This window comes from Copadichromis virginalis, linkage group LG3 (assembly GCF_057382275.1).
Source record: "Copadichromis virginalis isolate Kocher_CV1m ecotype Utaka linkage group LG3, C_Virginalis_male_GT1.1, whole genome shotgun sequence".
Lineage (NCBI taxonomy): Eukaryota > Metazoa > Chordata > Actinopteri > Cichliformes > Cichlidae > Copadichromis > Copadichromis virginalis.
In genome coordinates, this window is record NC_140620.1 from 46,121,755 (window position 1) to 46,136,219 (window position 14,465).

Here is a 14,465-nt window from a genome sequence, read left to right on the forward strand (position 1 = left end):
TACAAGGCCAAGGGACCATTACAGAACATTGGAGGTTTACTCTTTGAAAAACATGTTACCAACTGTAGCAGGATGTTTGCTGCCAGCAAAATCTTCATATTTGATAATACCACTGTAAGGAATAAATCATTAACCTGCAGGCTAGGTTGGCAGCAGCAGTACAAAAATATCTTGTATCCTGACATACACTCAACCCCTCCCACTCCCTATCTAACAATTTTGCTGTATGTGTTATATAAATGGGAGGAGCCGGAAGATACCTGAGACCTTGACCTAAATGTAACAGCTGTACTTTACGTCGACGCTGTAAGTTCATTTCCTTACAATCCTCTGATTGTTGTTTAAGTTGTTGTTGTTTTTTAGCTTTATTGAGAAAAGACTGAAAAAACTGGGAGAGAGAGCAGAGGGCAGACAGGCAGTAAAAGACATTGGGGTGGATTTGTTTCCGGGCTCTGCTATAGCCTTACAGCATGTGGGTCACATGCTCAGTCAGGCCGTAGTGATCGATGTAGCGGTTCCGAATGACAGCAATATCAGGAAGAAGGAACACGAGAAGCTGGAGAAATACCAAGGGCTCAGAGAAGAGCTCGAGAGGATGTGGAGGGTGAAGGTAACGGTGGTCCCCGTGGTAATCGGAGCACTAGGTGCGGTGACTCCCAAGCTAGGCGAGTGGCTCCAGCAGATCCCGGGAACAACATCGGAGATCTCTGTCCAGAAGAGCGCAGTCCTGGGAACAGCTAAGATACTGCGCAGGACCCTCAAGCTCCCAGGCCTCTGGCAGAGGACCCGAGCTTGAAGGATAAACCGCCCGCAGGGGCGTGCAGGGTGTTATATATATATATATATATATATATATATATATATATATATATATATATATATATATATACACACACAAAAGTATTGTAAAATAATCTCTGCTTGCTTAAGAAAAGCACTGAGCTAACGGGGAGTGTTGGGTTGTAATTTGATCCCATTTGCAATGTTTGGGTTGGTATGAGGGGCCGTACAAGCCAAAATTCATACTTTCACTCTCACATACATATATTTTCACTCTCACACACATATATTCTTCTTTCACACACATATATTTTCACTCTCACGTAGTTTTATTTTAATTTTTATATTTAGATATTTTTATTCTCATGTTTACACATTTTCATTACTACTTACTCGACAAATTAACTGCAATACTAGCAAAGAAAGCAGGATGACTTTGAACAGCTTCATTGCTTGGTTCTTCTGGTTTAGGTCTGGGTATGTCAAGTAAGTTCTCCAAGTGTATTACATTTCCTGGTTTAAGAATAACTTCCTGCTTAAAGGATTAACGTCCTGTGTTAGGAAATGCAGATGTGAATGTCAGAGTGTATGTATGCAAGGGTAAAGGATAAACACTGGGATTGTATGTATATATGAGTATAGGAGTACAAATATATATGTGTTGAAAGGTAAAGTGTATGTATATATATGTATGACTAGAAAGGGCTGCACCTGCAAGGAGAATAAATATATGTCAGCATAAAAATATGTAGCATTAAGAAAAATAGAATACATGTGTGTGAAAGGAAGATTAATGGATTTATATGAGAGTGAATATACATGGATATGAAATAAGAATAAAGGTGTGCGAGATGACAATATATGTATGTGAGAGTGAAAATATATGTATGTATGTGAGAGTGACAATACATCAGAATCAGAAAGGGTTTTATTGCCAAATGTTGAGCAGGTTTACAACATTAAGAAATTGCTGCGGTGCTTCAGTGCAAACATACTGTCATAGAAAATAAAAATAAGAATACATGTGCCTGAAAGAAGAATATATCAGAATCATCAGAATCAGAATACTTTATTGATTTTTGTTACAGTGCTCCATTATAAACCAACATTAAGACAAGACAGACAATACACTAAGAATAGTACAATATATACATATGTATACATACATACATACATACATACATACATACATACATACATAAGTCACTCATAAATAAATAGCTGGAAAAGAAACGTGTAGTTGTAGCAGCAAACAGTGTGTTAAGTGGATGCGTTGTACAGGGAGATGGCCACAGGCAGGAAAGATTTCCTGTGTCGTTCAGTGGTGCTTTTCGGTAATCTCAGTCTCTCACTGAACGAGCTCCTGTGACTGACCAGCATGTCATGGAGTGGGTGGGAGGTGTTATCCAACATTGTATGTGTATGTGAGAGTGAAAGTATGAATTTTGGCTTGTACGGCCCCTCATAGGTTGGGTTATGTTTGTTCACTTTGTTCAACAAGGAAGTTCAAAGTTTAAGTGGTATGGCAACCCTTGTCTAAGATATCATTGTTAAGAATATACTTCAGTATCTTAGGAATTTTGCGATTAAGGACCCGTGTAAATTGTCTCCAAATACAAATGTACTACTTTATATTGTAATATAACATTACATCGTCTGCTGCCCTCATGACCCAGCCCCATATAAGCGGAAGAAGATGGATATTGCATTTATTATTTGTGTCCAAATCTGTTGCTCTCTATTCCAAGTTGATATTTTTGCGCAGAGTTTTGTTTAGGTTTCTGAAACCAAGTTTAAAGCAGAACCAAATTCAGTATCACTTTGCTAATATTAATTCTTTCTCTCTTCCACAGGCAAGCAAAGAAATGAATTTTCCAGTGGCACAGTTTCAACTGACACTCCCCCAACCAACAGACACACATCCTGTAGTACAGTGTATATTTAACGATAACTGCAAAAAGCTCAAGAAATTACTGAGGGACAATGACATTAATGGACTTTACCCTTCTACAGAGTGGAGTCAATGCATAACACCATTGATTGCTGCTGTTGTAAAACACAGCAGAGATTTATGTACTTATCTCTTGAAACAAGGTGCAGACCCAAATAAACCTTCTCAATATGGCTGGACACCTTTGCATTATGTCTCACTTTCCAAGGCTCCACTTTTTTTTGTGGAGAAACTTCTAGAAGCAAAGGCTGATCCAAATGGATGCCATGTTCTCACACCACTACTTACTGCTGCCAACAATGACAGAGAAGATGTTGTAAATGTGCTTCTTTCTGCTGGTGCACCGGTAACACTCTTACCTATATCTCATCCTGAGCATTCAGTTCACAACAAAAGATTATCTGAGATGATTCATAAAATTGCATCCAAAGGAAATGAATTCTGTTCCAAAATCAGATATTTTTTGGATGCTAGAATTGCTATTCCTGAAAAAACACCTGAAGAAGTCTTCAGAACTTTTAACAGTCAGATGCTGTTGGAAGATCCGCAGAACCATATAACCATGATTGAACTTCTCTTTACTGTTACAGGGCCAGGTGCAGATAAATACTGCCAGGCGTGTATTAAATGGCTAAAGGAAACTGGAAATGTGAACACTTATATTGCACGTGCAGCCAGTCATTTTCCAAACATCACTAAGACACATGTAAAGCTGGCAGTTGAAAGGTTAAATGCAGTCTTCTGTACAATGGATGACATAACAAATGACCATGCATTAGCTATAGTTCCACAACTACTGAAACAGCTTGACTCAAAAGACAGTGGTGTTTGTGAAGCAGTGTTGCAAACACTGTATGTGATAACACAGAAAACAAAAGGCACACAGGACTGGGACTTAGACTTTTTCGAGAAGTTATGCAGAACAGTCGCCCCTTTTGTAAATGAGAAGCTCTCGACTAACATCAGGGTCTATACATACGGTATATTGGCAAACCTACGGTTAATCGAACAGGCAACTAACATTTTTACATCAGTGGGTGTAACTTCAGTGCCCGAGGACATACTGACATCAGCTGACATGAAAATGAATGAAAAGCTGAAAGAGGTGCTGAGAAGTCTGAAAGAATATCTGAGCAAACCAAACTCAGAATGTGAGGGAAATGCAGCATCGTCTGTGGCCAAGAAGAAAAGGAAAAGGAAAAAGAAAAAGAAGGAAAAGACACAAAAGCAAGAAAACCCAAATGCTGAAGTTTCCACTGCAGCAACTGATCCAACAACAAAAGTTCCTGTTGTAGAATCAACTTCAAATGTGAAGCCTTTTGAATACAGCACCATTGAAAAATCAGAAAAACTAAACTGGGATCCAGTCAGCAACAGGTGGAAGGACAAACTGGAGATGCTTGCTGGCTCAGATGACAGTAAAATATCCAGAATCAGAAGCATTATTTATGTGAATGATGCAGAATTCAGAATAGCGAAGGGAAGTGATGGTACTGAAGTCTTCTTGGGGCTGAGAGAGGATGGCACAGAAGTTGCCATTAAGAGAATGTCTAAAAGCAACTATGACGAGCTGAAGAACGAAGAAGTAATTCTACGACATCCTGAACTCGATCATCCTTATATCGTACGATATGTTGATGCTGCAGAGGACGAGAACTTTGGATATCTTTGTCTGCAACTTTGTGAATACACCCTGGAAGAATATATCAGGAACAATGACCATGACCCAGTGATGTTAAAGAAACTTGTCAAACAAGTTCTTGAAAGTTTAAAGGTGCTTCACTGTCAAAATCCTAAAATTCTCCACCGAGATCTCAAACCCCAGAACGTTTTGATTGGTAAGACATGTTTGACATTCAAGACAAAAACATTTTAATTTATGATTACCAGATATGATTTTATTTCACATAATTCCTCCTGCAGATGTTACTGGGAGGGCAAGATTAGCTGATTTTGGCATAAGCAGACGCTTACTCAAAGGCCAAACAACTTTACGTACACGCAGTGCAGGAACCAAATGCTGGATGGCCCGAGAGACTTTAGCAGAAGAATCTGTGATATCATACAAGTCAAGCACAGACATCCAGGTAAAGTCTGAACACAAACTTGATTAACTGAAAAATGGCTTGGTAATCATACCGAAACTGATAATATGTGTTGTTATTAAGGTGGCAGGGATGCTGATCTATTATATCCTCTCTGGAGGCCACCATCCATTTGGCAAATCCTTTGAATGTGAGTTCAACATTCACAGAGGGAAGTACAGTTTGGATCACATTCAAGATGAGGTGGCAAAGGATCTCATCGAGTGGATGATCAACAAAGAGCCAAAGGACAGACCCAAAGTAGAAGAATGCTTAAACCATCCCTTCTTCTGGACTTCTGAAAAGTGAGGGAATTATTGACAATTAATAAAAAACATATTTTTAAATTCTTAATTTCTGCCTGTCAAAGAGGGATACAGATGTTCATGTTAGAACAAACTGATCAACCTAGTTAAGCAAAATGTTCTGCTAATGCTAAATCCTTTTATTACATACTTCTCCTTAAAATTTTAAATGCTCAATGCAGTTTTTTTGTATTTATTTATTATTATTTTTTGTATTTATTTTTAATAATTTCCTTTCCAGGAAAACTGAATACTTGAGAAAGATCGGCAACAGAGACGACGTTGCAAACTATAGAAAGGCTGAACAGGAGCTGATTGATTCTGTAGAAAAATGTGCCGTGGACGGATCCTTTAAGCAGTGGAAGAATAAGGTGACTGTAACATCAAATATCAAATGTCTAGATTCCTAAAATCCGCTTCATAACCAATGTTTTTGTTGCAGTTTCCACAAGAGCTGGTTCAGAAATTGGAAGGTAAAAAGCCCTACACTGAAAACACGTTGGGATTACTGCGCTTTATACGCAATCTCCATGAGCATTAGTGAGTTAAACTAATTTACAAGTGACTCTATCTATCTATCTATCTATCTATCTATCTATCTATCTATCTATCTATCTATCTATCTATCTATCTATCTATCTATCTATCTATCTATCTATCTATCTATCTATCTATCTATCTATCTATCTATCTATCTATCTATCTATCTATCTATCTACCTATCTATCTATCTATCTATCTACCAACCAGTAATAAAACCTTCCTTGTTCACAGTGCCAAGGAAGCAGCCCAAATTGATGTTCTGGCATTGTTTCCTGATCTCTTTGGGAGTATTTACACATTTGCAAAAAACCAAGGCTGGAATTTAGAGACACCATTAAAGGAGATGTTTCAAAGAGAAAACAGCGAGGATATTAGCACAGTTTTGATGATGCCATCTAAAAGCACGGAGGAGTCCCTGGGTGTCCCTGTTCAAGAGTCTCAACCCAGTGAAGTCAAAGTTGTCAGCAGCCATAAAAAATAAAATAATAACTGCAAGTAGAGCAGAGATGTCATGCCGGTGTGCCTCCTGCTGCTCTGTTAGTTCTTAAGGGATCACGACAGAAGACACTGATCTGCTGTGGTGATCCACATGTTTGCACATAGTTGCTGTTCCTCACACAGCCCTACATTTCACCAGCACTAATAATGCACCAACTTGAAGTTAGATTTGTGCCTTCATGGAGCCACGACCAAGACCCTGAGACTAAACCAGCTAAATGGATTTTAGACACGGTGTATGATTTATACTGTCTTGTGTAAAACAAGTGCCTGATGTTTTTAAAAAAGTAGTTATTGATTTTTAAAAGTATGAAAGAAATAGATTAGAATTACTATTTTTCAAGTCTCTTTGATTTAATTTTGTTTTTGTGAGGTTGTGTACTGTATTTACACACAGTTATGCTACTTTTAGGTTGTAGTTTCTAATTCATTCATACATTCATTAAGAAACACAAGAAGAAACAATGAGGTGTACTTAAAGAGTGGAACTTGGTAAGATCGGTAGCAAACAGAGATCTAGCTCTAGAAAAAATACCATTATATTTTTATTCAGTTAATCTTCATTGTAATGTTAATGTAGCCAGGTGGAAGGTCGATATTATGGGACATGCCACTGGATGGCGCTGTTTCTTTGGGGGTCATGCACTGTATGTATTTGAGTTCACACTTGTATTATACTATCTCTGTGGGTAAGAGGGAAAATGTACCTTGTTAACTGTTTAATCTTGGCTCTGTATCTCAGCAGGAGAAGCCATGTTTGTTTTATTTCTGTATGCGTTTATATCAGACACAAAATGATGCTAGACGTCCTTGAGTTCCAGATATAGAGACATTTTTGATTTCTTCCACAAATACAAAGGTAATAAAGGAGCAGCAGTTTACACTATTATAGTTTTAAATACTTCCATTTCTGATCGCAGCCTTTCACAGATTATAAACAGAATAAATACGTTGGACATGCCTTTTGCTTTGTGGAAATTACCTCGAGCCTATGACAGATTCAAACTGTACAAACATGTATGTCACATAGTAATTGAAAAAATCTTTGTACTTAATATTAAGAGCCACAAGTGGCTTTAGTAAATATTATGAGTTTGAGATTTTAACCATGCAGGGTTTTTTTTTCTAGTGAATGGTACTGCAAATTTGCAAAACATATACATTACACATATTTAAGAAACATGATTTCGTATTTTGTTTCTCGTCATGTTTTCTAAAGCAAAATACAAAGTAAACAGTAGATTGATTCTTTCTGTGTAAAATCTGTAAAACTGACTGTAGGACGTGTCCCTTCATAGTTTTTTGTTGAATTTTAAATCTTTTCACCACAATACAAAGTAAAAGTAAAGCCTAGCTTTCTTTTGTTTCAGCTATTTTGCACTTTAAAGGTCTGAGAACTAAAATATAAACTACACTTTAAGTTTTATTATTATTATTATTTAACCTCCTAAGACCCGAACTCTTCCACGGCATGCATTTTTAATTTCTCTTTGATATTTGGGCATATTGGGACCTGATGAATGTAAAAACAAAGAATTACCAGATTATATTTTTGTTTCTAAGAAAAATGAGAGCCACATATGAGGATATTCATTTAAAATTGTGATAGAACAGTTGCAGTATAATGTCCTTGTAAGTGGATATCAGGCCCTTGTAGAGCAAGATTTAGTATTTTGGTCTAATTAACCCAAAATGTGATGTCCACATATGTGGACGCCAGGTCCTAGGAGGTTAATTGTAATTTTTTTCTTATTATTCCATAACAGTGTGTGATAAAAGGTAATTACAGACTTTATGCCTGTGGTAGGACTTGACTTAAGCGGTCAAAGAAGTGCAGGAGACTGATGCTGTCCAGTGTAGCAAGTGATTTATTCACCATTTTGTGACCCAAACAATATTTACAAAGAAACAAATAAGAAACTCAACTCTATAATTAACTCAGTTCAAATAAACAAAACTGAACTTAAATCAACGGAAATTAAGGTCAAACTGCACACAGCTACACTGACCTGAATCTTTTTCTTGAAACACCTGAGTTCTGCTTAAATAGTCCACTTAACCAAACAATTTCTCCTCTGGACTATTCCATTCAGAAGGTAGGTAAGATGAACATGATTATATTCAAACCTCTACTACTCCTCTTTACTGGCAACATAAACTCTGTGGTGTAATCAATACATATTACAACAATAAATCTATTCATAAACCCTCTAAAATCAACTTTATTAAATTATAAGAGTTCTTCCCCTCCCGCACTTGGTCTCTTCCTGTGACCTCAGATGAACCCAGAAGCTATAAAGCAGGAAGTAAAACTACATTTCCTCCTTTTGTTTCTGGAAGACAGGTAGGTAAGGTAAGTTCTAAACAATACAAATTAACAGTTGAAATAAATAACATGTTAACTTAACAAACTTGTAGGGACTGATTTAAACCAAGATGTTATATTATATAATCTGTAAAAGTGCAAAACATAAACAAACCCGGGATAGTAGATGTTTGCCTGTTGCAGATTACATGTGAAATATGGTTAAATCAAAACAAGAACATTAACTAAGAATATAGACAAATGGTCTTCTCACCCACTTTGTCACACTCCCCCCTCTTATGACCGTTACTCCTCTGAGTCACGGGACAGGAAATCAGCAATGACATTCTTATGTCCGGGTCTATACTGGACCTGGAAACGAAAAGGCTGGAGAGATAAATACCATCTTGTTATCCTGGCATTAGTGTTTTTCATATTATGAATCCATTGCATCAGTCTCAATGATCAGTCTCAAGAACAAACTCTTTCCCAACGCGATAATATCTTTTTGGTGTCTAGAGCCCATTTGATCGCCAATGCTTCCTTTTCAATGGTCGAATACCTCATTTCCCTTGGAAAAAGTTTTCGGCTGATGTTCTGGACAGGCAACTGCTGCCCTTCCTCTCCTTGCAGTAAAACAGTTCCCAGACCCACCTCAGAGGCATCCGTTTGTACTGTAAAGGGAAGGTTAAAATCTGGACACTGCAAAACAGGTTTCTGACACAGTCTTTCAAATCATTAAATGCATTCTCACCATCTTTCGTCCACCTGATCTTTGTAGGACTAGATTTTCTTGTCATGTCATTCAATAAAGCTGCTCTTGATGAAAAATTTGGAATTAGTCGACGGTACCAACCCATCCATCCATCCATCCATCCATCCATCCATCTTCATCCGCTTTATCCGGGGCCGGGTCGCGGGGGCAGCAGCCTAAGCAAAGAGGCCCAGACCTCCCTCTCCCTAGCCACCTCCTCCAGCTTATCCGGGGGAATACCAAGGCGTTCCCAGGCCAGCCCAGAGATATAATCTCTCCAGCGTGTCCTGGGTCTGCCCCGGGGCCTCCTCCCGGTGGGACATGCCTGGAACACCTCACCCAGGAGGCGCCCAGGGGGCATCCTTGTCAGATGCCCGAACCACCTCAGCTGGCTCCTTTCGATGTGGAGCAGCAGCTGCTCTACTCTGAGCCCCTCCCGGATGGCCGAACTTCTCACCCTATCTCTAAGGGAGAGGCCAGCCACCCTTCGGAGGAAGCTCATTTCCGCCGCTTGTATCCGCGATCTCGTTCTTTCGGTCACTACCCACAGCTCGTGGCCATAGGTGAGGGTAGGGACGTAGATCGACCGGTAAATTGAGAGCTTCGCTTTTACACTCAGCTCCCTCTTCACCACGACGGACCGGTGCAGCGTCCGCATTACTGCAGCTGCAGCCCCAATCTGTCTGTCGATCTCCGGCTCCCTTCTCCCATCACTCGCGAACAAGACCCCGAGATACTTGAACTCCTCCACTTGGGGCAGGAACTCATCCCCGACCCGGAGTGGGCACTCCACCCTTTTCCGGCTGAGAACCATGGCCTCAGATTTGGAGGTGCTGATCCTCATTCCCGCTGCTTCACACTCGGCTGCGAACCGTTCCAGTGCGAGCTGGAGGCCCTCACCCGATGAAGCCAGCAGAACCACATCATCTGCAAAAATCAGAGATGAGATTCTGAGGCCACCAAAGCGAAAGCCCTCCGCCACTTGGCTGCGCCTAGAAATTCTGTCCATAAAAATTATGAACAGAACCGGAGACAAAGGGCAGCCCTGGCGGAGCCCATCACCCACCGGGAACGAGTCCGACTTATTGTCGGCAATGCAAACCAAGCTCTTGCAACGGTTGTATAGGGATCGAATGGCCCGTAGCAATGGGCCAGACACCCCATATTCCCGCAACACCTCCCACAGGACACCCCAAAGGACATGGTCGAATGCCTTCTCCAAGTCCACAAAACACATGTAGACTGGTTGGGCAAACTCCCATGCACCCTCAAGTATCCTCGAGAGGATAAAGAGCTGGTCCAGTGTTCCGCGACCAGGACGAAAACCGCATTGTTCCTCCTGTATCCGAGGTTCGACTAACGGACGAACTCTCCTTTCCAGCACCCTGGCATAGACTTTCCCAGGGAGGCTGAGGAGTGTGATCCCCCTGTAGTTGGAACACACCCTCCGGTCCCCCTTCTTAACCACCCCGGTCTGCCAGTCCACAGGTACTGCCCCTGATCTTCACGCAACATTGCAGAGGCGTGTCAACCAGGACAACCTCCTGCGGGTGGTGGGCCTGCGGGAGGATGGGCCCATGTCTCCTCTTCGGGCTGTGCCCGGCCGGGCCCCATGGACTAAGGCCCGGCCACCAGACGCTCGCCCTCGGGCACCCTCCCCGGGCCTGGCTCCAGGGCGGGGCCCCGGTAACCCTATCCCGGGCAGGGTAAACTGTTCCCTCGGTGTCCTTTTCATAAGGGTCTTATGAATCGCTCTTTGTCTGGTCCCTCACCCAGGGCCAGTTTGCCATGGGAGACCCTACCAGGGGGCAAAAGCCCCCAGACAACATAGCCCCTGGGATCCCTGGGACACACAAACCCCTCCACCACGATAAGGTAGCGATTCAAGGAGGGGTTAGCGGTACCAACCCACTAATCCCAAAAATGATCTCAACCTTTTCTTTGTGTTTGGCAAGAGTGCTGCAGCAACTGCATCCACTTTTCCCACCTGAGGGCGAATGCCTCCACCCCCTATTACATAACCCAGGTACTGCACCTTGGGCTTGGCGATGTGACATTTCTTGGCATTTATGACAAGTCTAGCATTTGTGATACGTCGAAACACATCAGCAAGATGTTTCAGATGATCTTCCCATGTACCACTATAAACAACAATGTCATCAATGTATGCAGCTGCATATTGTTCTGCACCCTTTCACACTCGATCCACCAACCTTTGGAATGTAGCTGGTGCTCCATGCAAACCAAAGGTCATCACTGTGAATCTAAACAGTCCACTTGGCACTCTGAATGTTGTTAAGTCCTTAGATGAGTCTGTCAAGGGAACCTGCCAATAACCTTTACAGAGGTCAAGGGTAGTCAGAAACTTAGCACTTCCCAAATGATCAATTAGTTCATCAACCCTCGGCATTGGATAAGGATCAAAAGCAGACACAGAATTTAACTTAGAAAAGTTTACACAAAATCTAAGCTTAGGATGTCTGTGAAGGTTCTCAGTCATCCAGGTCATCGTAGTCAAAGGAGCTTGCAAAGAAAAGCGTTACTTGAAGACGTTTCACCTCTCATCCGAGAAGCTTCTTCAGTTCTAAGGTCAAATGGTGGAGAGTCCCAGATATAAACCTAGTGGGAGTAACCCCCCACAGAGGGACAAAAGGACCCCCTGATGATCCTCTAATCGCCTGAGCCAAGGTGTGAAACTGGGTGTGGGTCCCAATCAGCCAGAGTTTCGGGTGAGTTCATTGTGAAACCTGGCCCCACCTTATCATGCGAATTCCTGAGATCAGATGGCCCAGGATGTGAGTGGGCGTTAAGGCATCTGGGAAAGGATCTCAAAACTGGATTATAGATGGCAGAGAGTTGGTGTGGTAAACCCCCGCCTCTGTTCAAAGATGGTCGCTCACAGTGGACATAGATGGCTTTTTTCACTCCTCTTTCAAACCATCTGTCCTCTCTGTCCAAAATGTGAACATTGGCATCCTCGAAAGAGTGTCCTTTATCCTTAAGATGCAGATGGACTGCTGAGTCTTGTCTTGTCACCTCCACAGGACCCACCCTCCCACCCTTCTATTTCCTCAAGAATTTAATAATAAACACAACTGGCTGCATTTTAAATGTGTCTGATCAATGTCTTCATTCAAGAATGAATTGTCTTTGTTACGGAGTCATGTGTATTTTGTGTTTTCCTCGGGCTGGTGATCCTCACAGTTGTTCAGCCAAGAATTCCAGATTAGCAGCAATAACTTCAATTCATTGACATTTGCAAGCATTCCTTTATACACAGCATTTCAGTCAGGTCGAGGTCTGGCCCTTCCAAACAAGCCATACTTGTTTGGTCTTTTTCTAATTAAACTGTCACGAATGTTAACATTTAACATGCTGTCTGAGGCCTGTAGAGGCTCATTGCCTCATTGGCTAATGCACAAGTTTAATTCAAGGTAAGCAGAGTTTTATTGTCAACCCAACAACATGCACTCAAGCATACAGTGCGACGAAATATCATCGTCCTGGATCAAAGGTGCAAACTGTAAAAATAAAATGGGAAAATTCAAATATACATACATTCTTACAACTATTCAGAAATAAGATAATCTAAGAGTAAGTACAACAGTATTGTACTTGAATACAGAGAGAGTAAGAATTGAAAACAATGAGAATAAATAAATACAATAGTACACAGAATAAATACAATAGACAGAGTCGATCAGTACAATACAGGGTAGTGCAAGAATTGGTTGTGAAAGGAGAGTGTTATGTAGTCCAAGAAGTGTGTGGAGAAGAGAGTTCAGTGTGGAGGAGCGCAGCATGGTGTTCAGGAGCCGGACTGGTTTGGGGGAAAATCCCATTGCACAATCTTGCCGACCTGCTCCTGATGACGCAGAGTCGTCTTCTGGATTGAGGGGTGGTAAGCAGTTGGTGGAAAAGGTGATGCAGGTCAGCTATGATGCTTGTGGCTTTCCCAGTGCAGCGTGAGGTGTAAATAGCGGGTTAGGATGCTCTGTATGGTACCTCTGTAGAAGGTGTTAAAGATGGGTTTGGGGATGTGCACCTTCTTCAGTCGCCTCTTGAAATGCAGTCGCTGCTGAGCTCTTTTTGTTACTGATTTGGTGTTGCTGGTCCAGGACAGGTCCAGGGGCGGATCTAGAGAAATTTTCCTAGGGTGGCATGGAAATCAAATGGGGAGGCAGAATCTGGTAGTCTTTTTTAAAACACATATGCAGGTGTTACATATGGTTAATATGCAGTAAGTATACACATGTTTCATATAAATATGGTCTATAACTTAATTATTTTCTATAGCCCACAATTAAATATTTCAGTTACATTAAAAAATTTGAATTTTTATTTTATGTACTGTATAATAAATAAATATGTACCCAATAAGTATAAAATCCAGAAAGCTACACAACATTGGGCAAACTTAAGTCTAACTAAATCCTAGTAATATTTATGTTTTCTTTTTACTGTAAAAACCACAGACATGTTTAGTAAATTATTTTTCATAACTTGAAATGCAAATATAAATTGTAAATTTGTAAAAAAATATTGTGTAAACATTTTGTAAATAATAAAATTATATGCAACTATTCATCTAAAAATGCAGCCAATGCACCGGCGTTGGTTTTTTTGTAAAGCCATTTAAAAAATACTGCTTAATTAAAGTGAGAGAACAATCATGTGTCACAATAAGACGCCCCACAAATTTTTTCTGCCAGTAAAAAAAAAAAAGAAAAGAAAAAAAACTGTCTACCACAAGACAGAGAAGAACATCACAGGGAGAAACCCTGCAGGCCTGACAGCAGGAGGTGTATCACTCCTTCTGTTTTCCACCTGGAGACAGTGTTCACGCTGCATCCTCACGCTGCTGCAGGATTGCTCTCCCCCCGCTTCAGGACACCTACACCAGGAGATGCCGGACTAGAGCAGCGCAGATACTGAAGGACCCGTCCCATCCTGGCAACATCATCCATAAGTGACTGAGACAGGACTCTCTTCCAGACACTCTAAACCCACCGGCACAATGTACATTTCAGATTCCTTTAATTTTAAATATGTTTATATTTTCTATTCTGTAAAATAGTCAGATTGTCTATTCTTATTTAATTCACTTAATGTACAGAATTCACCTGCTCGCTGCATACATGCTACTACTGCACATTCACCTAATGTATATATTATATATATAATGTTCTTCCTATATACCCCCCCCCCCCCCCCCAAATAAAGAACCTTGCACCTTGAACCTTGA

At 40.9% G+C, this 14,465-nt stretch overlaps 1 protein-coding gene across 1 annotated transcript; it reads left to right on the forward strand.

Moving 5' to 3' along the window:
* Positions 1-248: 248 nt before the first annotated feature.
* LOC146715008 (uncharacterized) lies at positions 249-7,267 on the forward strand. The gene is made up of 7 exons (XM_085451365.1): positions 249-306; positions 2,634-4,569; positions 4,655-4,818; positions 4,900-5,120; positions 5,362-5,491; positions 5,563-5,660; positions 5,895-7,267. The coding sequence occupies exons 2-7, from the start codon at positions 2,646-2,648 to the stop codon at positions 6,142-6,144; spliced, it is 2,787 nt and encodes a 928-aa protein (XP_085307491.1). The 5' UTR covers positions 249-306; positions 2,634-2,645; the 3' UTR covers positions 6,145-7,267.
* Positions 7,268-14,465: the final 7,198 nt, after the last annotated feature.

Bases quoted from the DNA above. Each gene is read 5' to 3' on its own strand.
- LOC146715008 (XM_085451365.1), top strand. From the start codon at position 2,646: ATGAATTTTCCAGTGGCACAGTTTCAACTGACACTCCCCCAACCAACA. The intron at 4,819-4,899 runs GTAAAGTCTGAA...GTTGTTATTAAG, and splicing joins AGTCAAGCACAGACATCCAG to GTGGCAGGGATGCTGATCTA. The intron at 5,121-5,361 runs GTGAGGGAATTA...TTTCCTTTCCAG, and splicing joins TTCTTCTGGACTTCTGAAAA to GAAAACTGAATACTTGAGAA.